Raw genomic sequence first — 15,601 nt, 5'->3', positions numbered from 1 at the left:
TGGTGATTCCCAGGGGTTGGTACTGGGGCCAGGGCCGGGGAGAGAAATCATGAACCAAGGTGCTTTTCCTGTCACTGGGCCCGCAGATGTCTGTGCAACTGAATGGCAAACAATTGTATCTGTTTCGTGATCAGCAAGTCTGAAGACACTGCTGATCGCTCCTTTTCACGACTGTGAAAAATTTCCAATGTCTACTATGCAACACAGTTTTATCACAATATTTCAGTACCTCACAAAACAAAAGCACCAATATAGAATGGAATAATAGGTAAGTAGACAAAAGGACAAGATTGAAGTCAATGGAAAAGACTCTTGAGAGTCATGTGCAGTGTAAAACAGGTTACCGAATCACTGAGCCCGTTATGCACTCCTGACATCGCAATCTCACCCCACATAGCCTGCTTACCTTATACTTTAATTAGTAACACAGTAAACCGAACTCTAGCCATGATTTGACCCTCTGTTTGTAAGATAATTATAGATGACAGTGACCATCCAGTTCATCTCATCCATTCAAAATGACACACAAACCTACATATTAGGAACAGAGTAGCCATTTGCAATTTGACCCCTCGAAGCTGCTCTGCCATTTGATAACATTGCCTACATTATACCAGTGACTGCAACTCAAAAGTACTTAATTGGGCAGCACGGTAGCACAGTGGTTAGCAATGTTGCTTCACAATGCCAGGGTCCCAGGTTCGATTCCCGGCTTGGGTCACTGTCTGTGCGGAGTTTGCACGTTTTCCCCGTGTCTGCGCGGGTTTCCTCCGGGTGCTCCGGTTTCCTCCCACAAGCCCTGAAAGACGTGCTGTGACTTGGACATTCTGAATTCTCTCCGTGTAACTGAACAGGCGCCGGAATGTGGCGACTAGCGGCTGTTCACTATAACTTCATTGCAGTGTTAATGTAAGCCTACTTGTGACAATAAAGATTACTATAAAATTGGCTGTGAAACGATTTGGGACATCATAAAAGGTGCTGTATAAATGTAGGTTCTGTCTCTTTCATTACTCCTGCATGACTGTAACAATTATGAAATTGGAGGCCCAATGCTGATTCTCCAAGAATAATTAATCAGAGCAAACAACTGATGTCAGAAAAGTGGCTACACACTACTGGAAGAGTTACTGGACGCAAGCATACTAGATAAAGGAAACTGAAGCGACATGTATGACCGACTGGTAGAAGGGGCCGACACCGTACTGGACGCAACAAGAATGAAGTGGGAGGAGGACCTGGGGATCGAAATAGGGTGGGGACTCTGGAGCGAAGCACTGCATAGGGTCAACTCCACCTCCACGTGCGCAAGGCTCAGCCTGACGCAACTGAAAGTGGTACATAGAGCCCACTTAACAAGAACTCGTATGAGTATGTTCTTCCCGGAGGTGGAGGATAGACGTGAACGGTGCCAAGGAGGCCCGGCCAACCACACCCACATGTTCTGGTCCTGCCCCAGACTTATGGAGTACTGGACAGCCTTCTTCGAGGCAATGTCCAAAGTGGTGGGGATCAGGGTGGAGCCATGCCCGAAAGTGGCAGTCTTCGGGGTTTCAGACCAGCCAGATCTATTCCTGGGGAGGAGGGCAGGCGCCCTTGCCTTTGCCTCCCTGATCGCCCGCCGTAGAACCCTGTTCGGCTGGCGGTCAGCAGCACCACCCAAAGCTGCAGACTGGCTGTCTGACCTCTCGGAATCTCTCCAAATGGAGAAAATCGAATTCGCCATCCGAGGGTCAGCTCCCGGCTTCCACAGAACGTGGGATCCATTCACCCAATTGTTCCGGGACCTGTTTGTGGCCAACAAACAAGCAGAAAAATAGCCAGGTAGCCAAGAAACAGGGGAAAGTAGCCAAAGCATGAAAGGGAGAGATAGACCGGGAGAGGGGCGGGTGGGGGGGGGGGGGGGGGGGTGGGGGCAGCTAAATCTAAGAGGAGGGAAAGGCGAACTACAGGAGGGGGGGGGTGCAGAAGCGGGTGGAGCGGGGTGTAGAGGGAAGAGACAGGGAACAATAGAGGGGAGGCAGGGAAACGTTAACAAACTTGGCATCGACAGGAACAGAGAAAACGGGAAAGACGGGAGGGCCGCTGAAGCGGAAGTGAGCACGAGACGACAACGGCAGCGAAATCCGTCCGGGAGAAGCAAGGGACAACACCACAAACAGATGCCTACTTATATGTGTAAATAATATTGCCAAGTGTACAGAGTTGCTGCTGTTGAGCGGGTGCATAATACCACTCGTCGACTTTCCCGCGGAAAATTAAAATGTCAGCAGCAGCAATCCATAGGGGGGGTGGGGGAGGTGGGTGAGTGTTCTGTCGGGATGGTGTGGAAAGACTGAGGCGTGTGGGGTAATGTCTAGTTAATTGCTATTGTATATTCTCTTTCTGCACTATGTTAATGTTCACTCTATTTTGTTGTGTTAGTATTATTACTATTGTTTATTATGAAAAATTTTGCAAAACTTTAATAAAAATATTTTTTTTTAAAGAAAAGTGGCTACAAAAAAAATTGCTACATTTGCAAAAACTATACAAATGTGTAGCTAATGTTTCCCCCCCCCCCCAATTCCCCACAATAATCCCCCCATCCCCACTCTGCCTGCCGCCCCCATCTGATCCTCTCTCTTTTCCACTGCTTTTCTTGGTCTGTATTCATGATTTGGACTTGGGTGTACAGTGCACAATTTCAGAATCTGAGGCTGACATAAAACTTGGAAGTGTAATGAACTGAGAGATGAGCAGTGATAGACTTCAAGAGCACATCGTGGAATGTGCGGTGTGGCAAGTACGATTTAAGGCAGTAAGATGCAAAGTCATGCATTTTGGTATGAAGAATGAGGAAAGGTGCAATATAAGCTGATGGATACAATTTTGCGTTTGTGCAGAAATAGAGAGACCTGGGAATATACGTGTGCAAATTGTTGGACAGGTTGAGAAAGTCATTAAAAAGGCATATGAGATCCTGATTTTATAAAGACAGGCATGCAGCACAAAAACATGATGAACCTTTATGAATTTCTGGGCTCCAACTAGGGCGTCCAATTCTGGGCACCGCACTTTCGGGAGAATGTGAAGACTTCAGAGTATGAGCAGGAAAGATTTATGAGAATTGTACCAGGATTGAGGGACTCTGTTACATGGAGAGAGTGGAGAAGCTAGAATTTTTCTTTGAGAAGGGGAGGCTGATAGAAAGTTTGATAGAGGCATTCAAAATCATGAAGGGCCGAGACAAAATAGATGGACAGAAACTATTCTCATTGATGGAAGAGTTGAGAACCACAAGGCACATTTAGAGGGATTGGCAAAATAATTAAAGGCAACATGAGGCAAAGCATGTTTATGCAGCAAGTTGCAACTATGTGGAATGCACTGCCTGAAAGGATGATGGAAGCAAATTCAATCATGGCTTTCAAAACAGAATTGGAGAAGTTTCTGAAGGTAAAAGAAATGTTAGGCTGTGGGGAAAGGGCCAGGAATGGGGCTGGCTAAATTGTTCTTGCAAAAAGCAGCATATGACTGAATGGTCTCCTTCTGCTCCGTAACAGTCCATGATTCTCAATCAACAATAAAGGTGGACTGCATGGATTACTTTAACAAAACAGCTTTGCAGATTTGGGCTGTGTTGTTCCCCACTGCTACTTCCCTTGCTAAAGTTTAACGTTAGTGCATCCTTTGGATAGTTGCAAGGTGTGATTTAAGGAAGACAATAGAAGGTAGTATACGTAATTCAAGATCTGTCCAAGGTACTAATCGGTTCTGAGTTTCTTTTTTGCTTCAATGCATGTACTTTTGCCTTCCTGAGGAGAATGTTGTGTACTTTTTTTCCAGATTGTGCAGTTTAACATTAAAGAAGCTGGTTGTCGTAAAGGAGTTGGACAAGGAACTCAGTTCAGTTGTTATTGCTGTTAAGATGCAGGTAAGCTATTTAATCTTTGCACTGTCCTTTCTACTTCACTGTGTCAGAACAAGTAGAACAAACCCCACCTGAAAAAATACTGACACTTAATAATGGAGCTTTATTACTGAGCAAAGGTTGAATTGACTTCAAAATGTATGTAACCTGATCTAATCTACGAGTGCGGAATCGATCCCTGGGTTGGAACACATCAGCTGCAGTTCAAATGCTTACAAGGTAATCGGGCAACTGACTGTCATTTTGAACCACTGCTCTACAATCAAATCCATTTGGATGTTGCACTGCTTCTGCAGAAATGCATATCCAGTTCACGCTGTCTTTTGAGAATTGCTCCACCAATTTGCTTTGGTTAGATTATGCAGTTCTTTAACCTTGTGCACAGACCTGGTTACCAACTGCTTTTGCCTTTTCAGTGTGGCTATTGCATCATGTACAAAACCGAACCAAGGTATTGCTTTTCTTTCTTAACTTGATTTAACTGCTGCTTAGGCAAAATACTCAACTAATCCTATATCTGATGCAGTAAGTACTGAAGCAGCCACAAAGACATTGAAGAATGGACAAGGGTTTCTGGTGCACATTTGTAAGGAACCACGGTATGTGGAAAAAAATATCTGTCTCACTTCAACTCACCAGATGCTACTATTTAATGTCTAAGATTTAGTATTGTCCATTTCATCAGGCAAATGGAATTTCTGCACAAAATCTTTTTTGGGTTTCAAAAAAAGCAAAAGAAAACCCATCCTCACCTTCTATTCTATATGATCCTATGCAATTAAAATTGGATTAATTCTGTTCTATAAATTTTCTTTAATAGGGCCAACTGTAGTTTATTTATAAACTTCATGTGTTGGGTGTGGTGGTATGTATTAGGGGTAATACGGTACACCACGTGTCGACAGGCTATTGATGGAGGGATGCCAGGTCCTGATAGGATCTGCCACCTACTGGACTCCACCCAGAAATGCCGGTATAAGAACCCAGTTTTCCCTCCATTTCCCTCAGCAGCTGCATTCTGTAACCACGCTGCTGGGGATAAAGTTCTGCTTAATAAAGCCTTCAATTGACATTACCTCAACCTGCCTCGCGTCATATTGACGGTGCTACAATTTATTAAGCAGAATTTAAATTGAAGAAAACGACGTGGGAACATGGAGCTCCGAATCACCCCGGAGTGCCTGCGCATCGCACCCCAAGCAGCTAACTCGACATCTATTTTCAAGCACTGGCTGGCATGCTTTGAGGGCTACCTCCGAACGGCCCCCGGCACACCGACAGACGAACAAAAGACGTAGGTCCTCTATTCCAGGGTGAGTCCTGACGTCTACTCCCTTATCGAGGACGAGGACGGTTTCACCGGTGCCATCGCCGCACTGAAGGATATCTACATCCGGCCCGCCAACCAGGTTTTTGCTCGCTACCAGCTCGCCACACGACGGCAATTTCCGGGGGAATCGCTGGACGAGTTTTATAACGTCCTGCAGATCCTGGGTCGAAACTGCAACTGCCCGGCGGTAACAGTGAGTGAACACACAGAGCTCCTGGTCCGCGATGCGTATGTGGCAGGTTTGGCCTCTTCCCAGATCCGCCAGAGGCTTCTGAAGAAAGAATCTCTGGGATATACAGAAGCTCGGGCCCTGGCGGCATCCCTCGACGTGGCCTTGCCACATCGCCCGCGCCTACGCCCCCGACCGCACTACAGCCCCTTGGGCTCCATGGACCCCCGCTGCGGTCGACTCTCCGGCACCCGGCACCACCCCCCCCCCCCCCCCCCCCCCCCGCAAACCTGCGCGTCCAAAACACCAGACCAACCGGGAGGGCCCCGCTGCTATTTTTGCGGCCAGCTGAAACACCCTCGGCAACGCTGCCCCGGCCCGCGCGGCTACCTGCAAAAGCTGCGGGAAGAAGGGCCACTACGCGACGGTGTGCAAGTCCCGCGGGGTTGCCGCTATCTCCGGGGAAGAAACGGGACCACAGACCCAGCTCCCCTAGTGATCCACATGCGATCAACGGCCGCCGCCATTTTGGACCCCGGACGCCACGAGGGAGAGATGGGCACCGCCATTTTGTCCACCCCCGACCGCGCTCGATCCGTGGACGCCGCCATCTTGGCTGAAGGACCCCGACACAGACGGCCACATACTGCCTGATTACGATGCTCAACTTCAACAACCACGCCTGGCTTCGACGACCCTCGACCAGTCGCGGCCCCGGACGCCCCAGACTGCAACCACTACAGTCCTAGTGAATGGCTACGAGACGCCGTGTCTTATCGACTCTGGGAGCACGGAGAGCTTCATTCATCCGGACACGGTAAGGCGCTGTTCCCTCGTAATTCGGCCAAGCACCCAGAAAATTTTCCTGGCGGCGGGATCCCACTCCGTTCAGATCACGGGGTTCTGCATCGCTAACCTAACGGTGCAGGGGAGGGAGTTCCGAAATTACCGGCTGTATGTCCTCCCCCATCTCTGTGCGCCCACACTCCTAGGGTTGGACTTCCAATGCAACCTCCAGAGTTTAACATTTAAATTTGGTGGCCCTATACCCCCACTGATTTTCTGCGGCCTCGCGACCCTCAAGGTTGAACCGCCTTCCTTGTTTGCGAACCTCACCCCGGATTGCAAACCCGTCGCCACAAGGAGCAGACTGTACAGCGCCCAGGACCGAGCATTTATCCGGTCCGAAGTCCAGAGGCTGCTGAAGGAAGGCATCATCCAGGCTAGCAACAGTCCCTGGAGAGCCCAGGTGGTAGTCGTTAAGACCGGGGAGAAACAGAGGATGGTCATCGTCTATAGTCAGACCATCAACGGGTACACTCAGCTAGATGCGTACCCTCTCCCCCGCATATCCGACATGGTCAATCGGATTGCACAGTACAAGGTCTGTTCCACCGTGGACCTCTAGTCTGCCTACCACCAGCTCCCCATTCGTCCCGGTGACCGCAACTATACTGCCTTTGAAGCAGACGGGCGGTTATACCACTTTTTAAGGGTTCCATTCGGCGTCACGAACGGAGCCTCGGTCTTCCAACGAGAGATGGACCGAATGGTTGACCAGCACGGTTTACGGTCCACGCTCCCGTATCTCGACAATGTCACCATTTGCGGCCACGACCAGCAGGACCACGACGCCAATCTCCAAAAATTGCTCCAGACCGCTCACGCCCTGAACCTCACTTACAACAAAGAAAAATGCGTGTTCCGCACCGATCGTCTAGCCATCCTGGGCTACGTAGTGCGTAATGGAGTGATAGGCCCCGACCCTGAACGAATGCGCCCCCTCATGGAGTTCCCTCTCCCCCACTGTGCCAAAGCCCTGAAACGTTGCCTGGGCTTATTTCTTATTACGCCCAGTGGGTTCCCGCGCCGACAAGGCCCGTGCGCTAATCCAGTCCACTACTTTTCCCCTGTCGACAGAGGCATGCCAGGCCTTTAGCCGCATCAAAGCGGATATCGCAAAGGCCATGATGCGCGCCATCGACGAGTCCCTCCCCTTCCAGGTCGAGAGTGACGCATCGGATGTAGCTCTGGCGGCCACCCTCAACCAAGCAGGCAGACCCATGGCCGCCTTCTCACGGACCCGCCACGCTTCAGGAATCCGCCACTCCTCAGTGGAAAAGGAGGCACAAGCAATAGTGGAAGCTGTGCGACACTGGAGGCATTACCTGGCCGGTAGGAGATTCACTCTCCTCACTGACCAACGGTCGGTTGCCTTCATGTTCGATAATGCACAGCGGGGCAAGATCAAGAACGACAAGATCTTGCGGTGGAGGATCGAACTCTCCACCTTCAATTATGAGATCTTGTACCGTCCCGGAAAGCTGAATGATCCATCCGATGCCCTATCTCGCGGCACATGTGCCAATGTACAAGTGGACCGTCTACAAGCCCTCCACGAGGACCTCTGCCACCCGGGGGTCACTCGTTTCTACCACTTCCTTAAGGCCCACAACCTCCTTTACTCCGTCGAGTACGTCCGAACAGTCACCAGAAACTGCCAGATCTGCGCTGAGTGCAAACCGCACTTTTTCAGGCCAGATAGAGCGCACCTGGTTAAGGCCTCTCGACCCTTTGAACGCCTCAGTTTGGATTTCAAAGGCCCCCTCCCCTCCACCAATCGCAACGCGTATTTCCTGAACGTCATTGACGAATACTCCCGTTTCCCTTTCGCCATCCCCTGCCCCGACATGACAGCTTCCACGGTCATTAAAGCCCTCGGTACCATTTTTACACTGTTCGGTTTCCCCGACTATATCCATAGCGACAGGGGGTCCTCCTTTATGAGTGACGAACTGCGTCAATTCCTGCTCAGCAGGGGCATAGCCTCGAGCAGGACGACCAGTTACAACCCCCGGAGGAACGGGCAGGTAGAAAGGGAGAATGGAACGGTCTGGAAGGCCGTCCTGCTGGCCCTTCGGTCTAAGAGTCTCCCAATTTCCCGCTGGCAGGAAGTCCTCCCGGATGCCCTTCACTCTATCCGGTCCCTGCTGTGCACCACCACGAATCAAACGCCTCACGAGCGCCTCCTCCTCTTTCCTAGGAAGTCCTCCTCTGGAACATCACTTCCGACCTGGCTAGCAGCTCCGGGACCCATTCTGCTCCGGAAACATGTGCGGGCGCACAAGTCAGATCCGTTGGTGGAACGGGTGCATCTCCTTCACGCCAACCCGCAATACGCCTATGTGGAGTACCCCGCTGGCCAACAGGACACGGTCTCCCTGCGAGATCTGGTGCCCGCCGGAGCTACCCACACCCCCCCAACGCCAAGCACCACCTCCTCACTCCTGCCGGTTCATCCCGCAGCCACCCCCTTCCTGGGGGGTTCGGTTCTCCTCCCAGACCCGCCCAGGAGTAAGGACACAGGGGACAGCGCTACGCTCCCAGAGTCGACAGGACTCGAGCCTGCGCCATCGCCACCACGCCCGAGACGATCGGAAAGGACCACCAGGGCGCCCATCCGGCTCATCGAATCACTTTAACTCTCAACGTTTTTAGTTATTGTGCCTTGTTATAGTTATGGCATCATGCCGACCCTGTTTGGCTCGTTGGCCCAGTTGAAGCGATAATTTTGTGTTTTTTTCAAAGTTACAGCACAGTACCGACTCTGTAAACCCTTACCACCATGCGAACCACCATCCCGCCGGGTTCTTTTTCAACAAGGGGTGAATGTGGTGGTATGTATTAGGGGTAATACGGTACACCACGTGTCGACAGGCTATTGGTGGAGGGATGCCAGGTCCTGATAGGATCTGCCACCTACTGGACTCCACCCAGAAATGCCGGTATAAGAACCCAGTTTTCCCTCCATTTCCCTCAGCAGCTGCATTCTGTAACCACGCTGCTGGGGATAAAGTTCTGCTTAATAAAGCCTTCAATTGACATTACCTCAACCTGCCTCGCGTCATATTGACGGTGCTACATTGGATTTATGTAATTCTGCATAAAATAGCTATTTTCTCAGATGAGAACATCATGTGATCCTTTATAGTGCACAGTAAATTAGAGAAAATTTAGTATATTTTATTGTAACGATACTTCCCATTGTTTTCAATCTAGTCTCCCATAGTCACTCCTTTTCTAGGCTGATGCAAGTTACTGCATGTGCTGCTCTTGAAGTAGTTGTTATGAGATGCACAAGAACGACTTTTCCTTCCAATACTATATCTTTCACTCTTTTTAACAACATACTTCATCTTTACATTTTCCAACAACTGAGATCAACAATTTGGCCACAGTGACCTCATCCTCCCTGTATTGCTATTCTGACTCTCAGGCTACCTGTCCCTCACTATACTTCCTTCCCTGTAGGACTCTGGGTCTGTACTCGTTGGAGTTTAGAAGGATGAAGGGGGATCTCACTGAAACGTACAAGATACTGCGAGGCCTGGATAGAGTGGACGTGGAGAGGAGTTGTCCACTTGTAGGAAAAACTAGAAGCAGAGGACACAATCTCAGAATAAAGGGACGATCCTTTAAAACTGAGATGAGGAGGAATTTCTTCAGCCAGAGGGTGGTGAATCTGTGGAACTCTTTGCAGCAGAAGGCTGTGGAGGCCAAATTACTGAGTGTCTTTAAAACAGAGATAGATAGGTTCTTGATTAATAAGGGGTTCAGGGGACAAGGCAGGAGAATGGGGATGAGAAGAATATCAGCCATGATTGAATGGCGGGGCAAACTCAATGGTCCAAATGGCCTAATACTGCTCCTATGTCTTATGGTCTTATTTGGGATGCCAATATGTTCAGAAACCAGCTGCTAGCCATTGCAAATATGAGAGTAAAAGCTCGCCCTTCATTCCTTTCCACCTTCACCTTTTGGCCAAGTTGATGCTCCCCCTGACCAAGAGCAATACTTGAAGATATGATAAAGGAAAATTTTCAATTTGCATAGTACCCTGTCATGTCTCTGAGAAGTCCCAATTCTTTTACATATGTGAATTACTTTTAAATAGAGTAAATTTTATGCTGGCAAACACAAAAGTCATTTTCTGCAAAGCAGGATTTCACAAAAAACCAGAAGGCAAATGGCCAATTAATGTTTTTGATAATTCAGGGAAAATTGTTGGGCAGGCACCAAAAACCTCCCTAATCATCTTCAAAAGAATGCAGAAGGATTTATTACATCTACCTGAACTCTTGTAACAGGTAAATGGAACATCTGCCTAAAGTCCCAGAGAAAAGTCAGCACTCTAGATGTTTACACTCTGCACTATTAGGGTTGATAAAGATCCTGTGGTAGATCAGAACATTCAAACCCAAAGGCAAGTGTTATACTAGTGTTAAATTGTATGAAATAATAATTTCTGCAGATATATTTTCTCTCCACTAATGGTTTACTAGTGTGCTATAATAATATACTGCATCCTTTCTCCTATAATTGCTTAGCTAATTAAAGCAATGAGTGGTGGCATCAGACTGGAAGAATATGAATTTTGAGAGGGCAGGTAGGGTAGCAGTGGAGCTAATACAAATGATCTGGATTGTGGAGTAGCAAATCATCCAAAGTTTGTGCTTTTGATTGCTACATACAGTGACCCCTGCTGTCTGTACAGTGACCTCTGCTGAAATTGAGAGTATGAGGATATTGGGACTGCAATGGGCTTGGTTGTGTATCAGGCTACTTGCAGGTTAGAAAAAACTTGGACACTGATGCAATTGAACAAAATTAATCTGGCTTACTTTCTTTATGGGAATGGGGTTTTCTGCAATTGTGCTCTAATCGGCACAGTCGTTGAGGTTTATGCTAACTCAAATTCCCTTTTAGTATTTACCCAAGTACTACCGTTATTACCTGGTGGTTCTCTTGTTTCAAATGTTATTCAGAACCTCCTCATTAATCTAAACCCTGTTCTTAAGACAACTTGTTGGCAGCTGTTGGCCTGCCTGTGTAACGAGGAATATATGCTTCTTTGCCACTCTGAAGACAGAAACATAGGAACTGGCTGAGGCCATTTAGCTTCTTGAGCCTATTTTGAAAAATATTCCATCACACTCCTAACTTATGTCTTATAGATGGTGGATAGGCTTTGGGGAGGTAAGCACAGGAATCCTAGCCCGTGACCTGCTCTTAGATAGAAACATACATAGAAAATAGAAGTAAATGGAGGGCATTCGGCTCTTTGAGCCTGTTCCATCATTCATTATGATCATGGCTGATAATCAAGTTCAATACCTGCCTCTCTCTCTCTTTCCCCCCCCCACCCCCCCCCCCCCCATATTTATTCAGCCCTTTAGCCCCAAGAACTATATCTAACTCCTTCTTGAAATTACGTAACGTTTTGGCCTTAACTACTTTCTGTGGTAGTGAATTTCACAGATTCACCATTCTCTGGCTGAATAAACTTCTTCTCACCTCAGTCCTAAAAGGTTTACCCCTTATCCTCAAACTATGACCCCGAGTTCTGGACTTCCCCACCATCGGGAACATTCTTTCTGAATCTACCCTGTCTAATCCTGTTAGAATTTTAAAAGTTTCTATGAGGTCCCCTCAAACTCTTCTAAACTCCAATGAATATAACCTAGCCGTCTTTGTCTCTCCTCATATGACAGTCACCCCATCCCAGGACTCAACCTGGTAAACCTTTGCTGCACTCCCTCCATAGTAAGAACATTCTTCCTCAGATAAGGACACCAATACTGCACACACTACTCCAGGTGTGGCCTCACAAATGTCCTATACAATTGTAGTAAAACATCCCTATTCTTATACTCAAATCCTTTCGCTATGACGGGCAACAGGAGGGATGGCACTGGTTAGCACTGCCTCACAGCACTAGGGACCCAGGTTCAATTCGCACCTCGGGTGACTGAGGAGTTTTCATGTTCTTCCTGCATCTGTGTGGTTTTCCTCCGGGTGCACCGGTTCCCTCCCACAGTCCAAAGATGTGCAGATTAGGTGGGATTGCTATGCTAAATTGCCTGTAGGTAGAGCAATGGGGGTAGGGTGAGGGATTGGGCGTAGATAGTGTGCTCTTTCAGAGGGTCAGTGCAGACTTGATGGGCCAAATGGTTTCCTACTGCACTGTAGGGATCCTATGATTTGCCTTCTTTATTGCCTGATGTACCTGCACGCTTACTTTCAGCGACTGATGCACAATGACACCCAAGGTCTCACTCCGTATCTTCCTCTCTCAATTTACACTCATTCAAATAGTTCTGACAATCTGTCCATGAATACCGGAAATGCTTCCTCCCTCCAGAATGAAAGAGCCCTCTCCATAAGAGATGTTGACGGCACCACGGGGAATTTGGGGAAAATTTGTTTCGCAAAGTTGCAAACATGAAGATATCTGAATGAATCTGAACTCGAGAGCCCAAACCTTTCCGTCAATTCCTATAGACTGGAAATTCGCCCCTCCAGGAACAAATCGGCCACCTTCACCCCTGAACGTGGCATCTAATCTCACCAGCTCGAACAGGTGATTAGCACAGATGGGAGCCTGCTTCGACACTGAACTCATCTGAAAATATTCTTCAAATTGTCTCCACATCTTCAAAGTGGAAACAACCACATGATTTAACAAATACTTTGTTGATGAACAAAACTGTCACTAATGACCCAGACCGGACCCTCTACATGACCTCTATTCTATCTGCATCCTTTTGTTGTGTTATAGAGCATAGAACATTACAGCGCAGTACAGGCCCTTCGGCCCTCGATGTTGCGCCGACCTGTGAAACCACTCCCAAGCCTTCTACACTATTCCCTTATCGTCCATATGTCTATCATTTGAATGCCCTTAGTGTTGGCGAGTCCACTACTGTTGCAGGCAGGGCATTCCACACCCTTACTATCAGATTAAAGAACCTACCTCTGACATCTGTCCTAAATCTATCTCCCCTCAATTTAAAGCCATGTCCCCTTGTGCTAGACATCACCATCTGAGGAAAAAGGCTCTCACTGTCCACCCTATCCAATCCTCTGATCATCTTGTATGTCTCACTTAAGTCACCTCTTCACCTTCTCTCTAACGAAAACAGGCTCAAGTCCCTCAGCCTTTCCTCATAAGATCTTCCCTCCATACCAGGCAACATTCTGGTAAATCTCCTCTGCACCCTTTCCAATGCTCCCACATCCTTCCAATAATGCGGCGACAAGAATTGCACGCAATACTTCAAATGCGGCCGCACCAGAGTTTTGTACAGCTGCAACATGACCTCATGGCTCCGAAACTCAATCCCTCTACAAATAAAAGCTAACACACCGTACGCCTTCTTAACAACCCTCTCAACCTGGGTGGCAACTTTCAGGGATTTATGTACATGGGCACCGAGATCTCTCTGCTCATCCACACTGCCAAGAATCTTACCATTAGCCCAGTACTCTGTCTTCCTGTTATTCCTTCCAAAATGAATCACCTCACACTTTTCTGCATTAAACTCCATTTGCTACCTCTCAGCCCAGCGCTGCAGCTTATCTATGTCCCTCTGTAACTTGTAACATCCTTCCGCACTGTCCACAACTCCACCGACTTTAGTGTCATCTGCAAATTTACTCACTCATCCTTCTACGCCCTCCTCCAGGTTATTTATAAAAATGACAAACAGCAGTGGCCCCAAAACAGATCCTTGTGGTACATCACTAGTAACTGGACTCCAGTCTGAACATTTCCCATCAACCACCACCCTTTGTCTTCTTCCAGCTAGCCAATTTCTGATCCAAACTGCTAAATCACCCTGAATCCCATGCCTCCGTATTTTCTGCAGTAGCCTACCTTATCAAGGGGAACCTTATCAAACGCTTTACTGAAATCCATATACACCACATCAACTGCTTTACCCTCAACCACCTGTTTGGTCACCTTCTCAAAGAACTCAATAAGGTTTGTGAGGCACGACCTAACCTTCACAAAACCGTGTTGACTATCTCTAATCAAATTATTCCTTTCCAGATGATTCCTATCTCTTATAAACCTTTCCAAGATTTTGCCCACAACAGAAGTAAGGCTCACTGGTCTATAGTTACCTGGGTTGTCTCTACATCCCTTCTTGAACAAGGAGACAACAGTTGCTATCCTCCAGTCTTCTGGCACTATTCCTATAGACAAAGATGACTTAAATATCAAAGCCAAAGGCTCAGCAATCTCTTCCCTAGCTTCCCAGAGAATCCTAGGATAAATCCCATCCGGCCCAGGGGACCTATCTATTTTCACACCTCTCCTATCTCCTCGGACTCCAAGTACAACTTCCCACTAGTGTCCTTGACTGACTCTACTCTTACCCTAGTCATTCGTTTATTCCTGACATATCTATAGAAAGCTTTCGGGTTATCCTTGATCCTACCTGCCAAAGACTTCTCATGTCCCCTCCTGGCTCTTCTTAGCTCTCTCTTTAGGTCCTTCCTAGCTAACTTGTAACTCTCGAGCGCCCTAACTGAACCTTCATGTCTCATCTTTACATAAGCCTCCTTCTTCCTCTTGACAAGTGTTTCGACTGCCTTAGTAAACCATGGTTCCCTTGCTCGACCACTTCCTCCCTGCCTGACAGGTACATACTTATCAAGGACACGCAGTAGCTGTTCCTTGAACAAGCTCCACATTTCCATTGTGCCCATCCCCTGCAGTTTTCCTCTCCATCTGATGCATCCTAGGTCTTGCCTCATCACATCATAATTGCCTTTCCCCCAGATATAACTCTTGCCCTGCAGTATATACCTATCCCTTTCCATCACTGAAGTAAACGTAATGGAATTGTGGTCACTATCACCAAAGTGCTCACCTACCTCCAAATCTAACACCTGTCCTGGTTCATTTCCCAGTACCAAATCCAATATGACCTCGCCTCTCGTTGGCCTATCTACATACTGTGTCAGGAAACCCTCCTGCACACATTGGACAAAAACGGACCCATCTAAAGTACTCGAACTATAGCGATTCCAGTCAATATTTGGAAAGTTAAAGTCCTCCATAACAACTGCCCTGTTGCCTTCGCTCCTATCCAGGATCATCTTTGCAATCCTTTCCTCTACATCTCTGGAACTTTTCGGAGGCCTATAGAAAACCCCGAACTGAGTGACCTCTCCTTTCCTGTTTCTAACCTCAGCCCATACTACCTCAGTATGTACTCTGGGATAACACAGGCTGCAACTGGATGCAGCTTAGATCAAAAATATACTCCAGACCTTGAAGTTAGTTTAATCTGATTTATTGAACCAGTAGCACAGTTAGCACAGTTTTCTATTGAGTTTG

General features: G+C 47.7%; 1 protein-coding gene across 2 annotated transcripts in view; it reads left to right on the top strand.

Moving 5' to 3' along the window:
- The window catches only part of pacs2 (phosphofurin acidic cluster sorting protein 2), a 376,820-nt gene that overhangs the window by 185,340 nt on the left and 175,879 nt on the right, over window positions 1-15,601 (top strand). For both annotated transcript variants that reach the window (XM_072486155.1, XM_072486154.1), the window contains exon 2: window positions 3,829-3,916. In XM_072486155.1, coding sequence (XP_072342256.1) covers window positions 3,829-3,916 — 88 coding nt within the window. The remainder of the gene's footprint in view (window positions 1-3,828; window positions 3,917-15,601) is intronic.

This window comes from Scyliorhinus torazame, chromosome 2 (assembly GCF_047496885.1).
Source record: "Scyliorhinus torazame isolate Kashiwa2021f chromosome 2, sScyTor2.1, whole genome shotgun sequence".
Classification (NCBI taxonomy): domain Eukaryota; kingdom Metazoa; phylum Chordata; class Chondrichthyes; order Carcharhiniformes; family Scyliorhinidae; genus Scyliorhinus; species Scyliorhinus torazame.
Note: the sequence above shows the minus strand (reverse complement) of the source record. Positions and strands in the feature narration are given on the sequence as shown.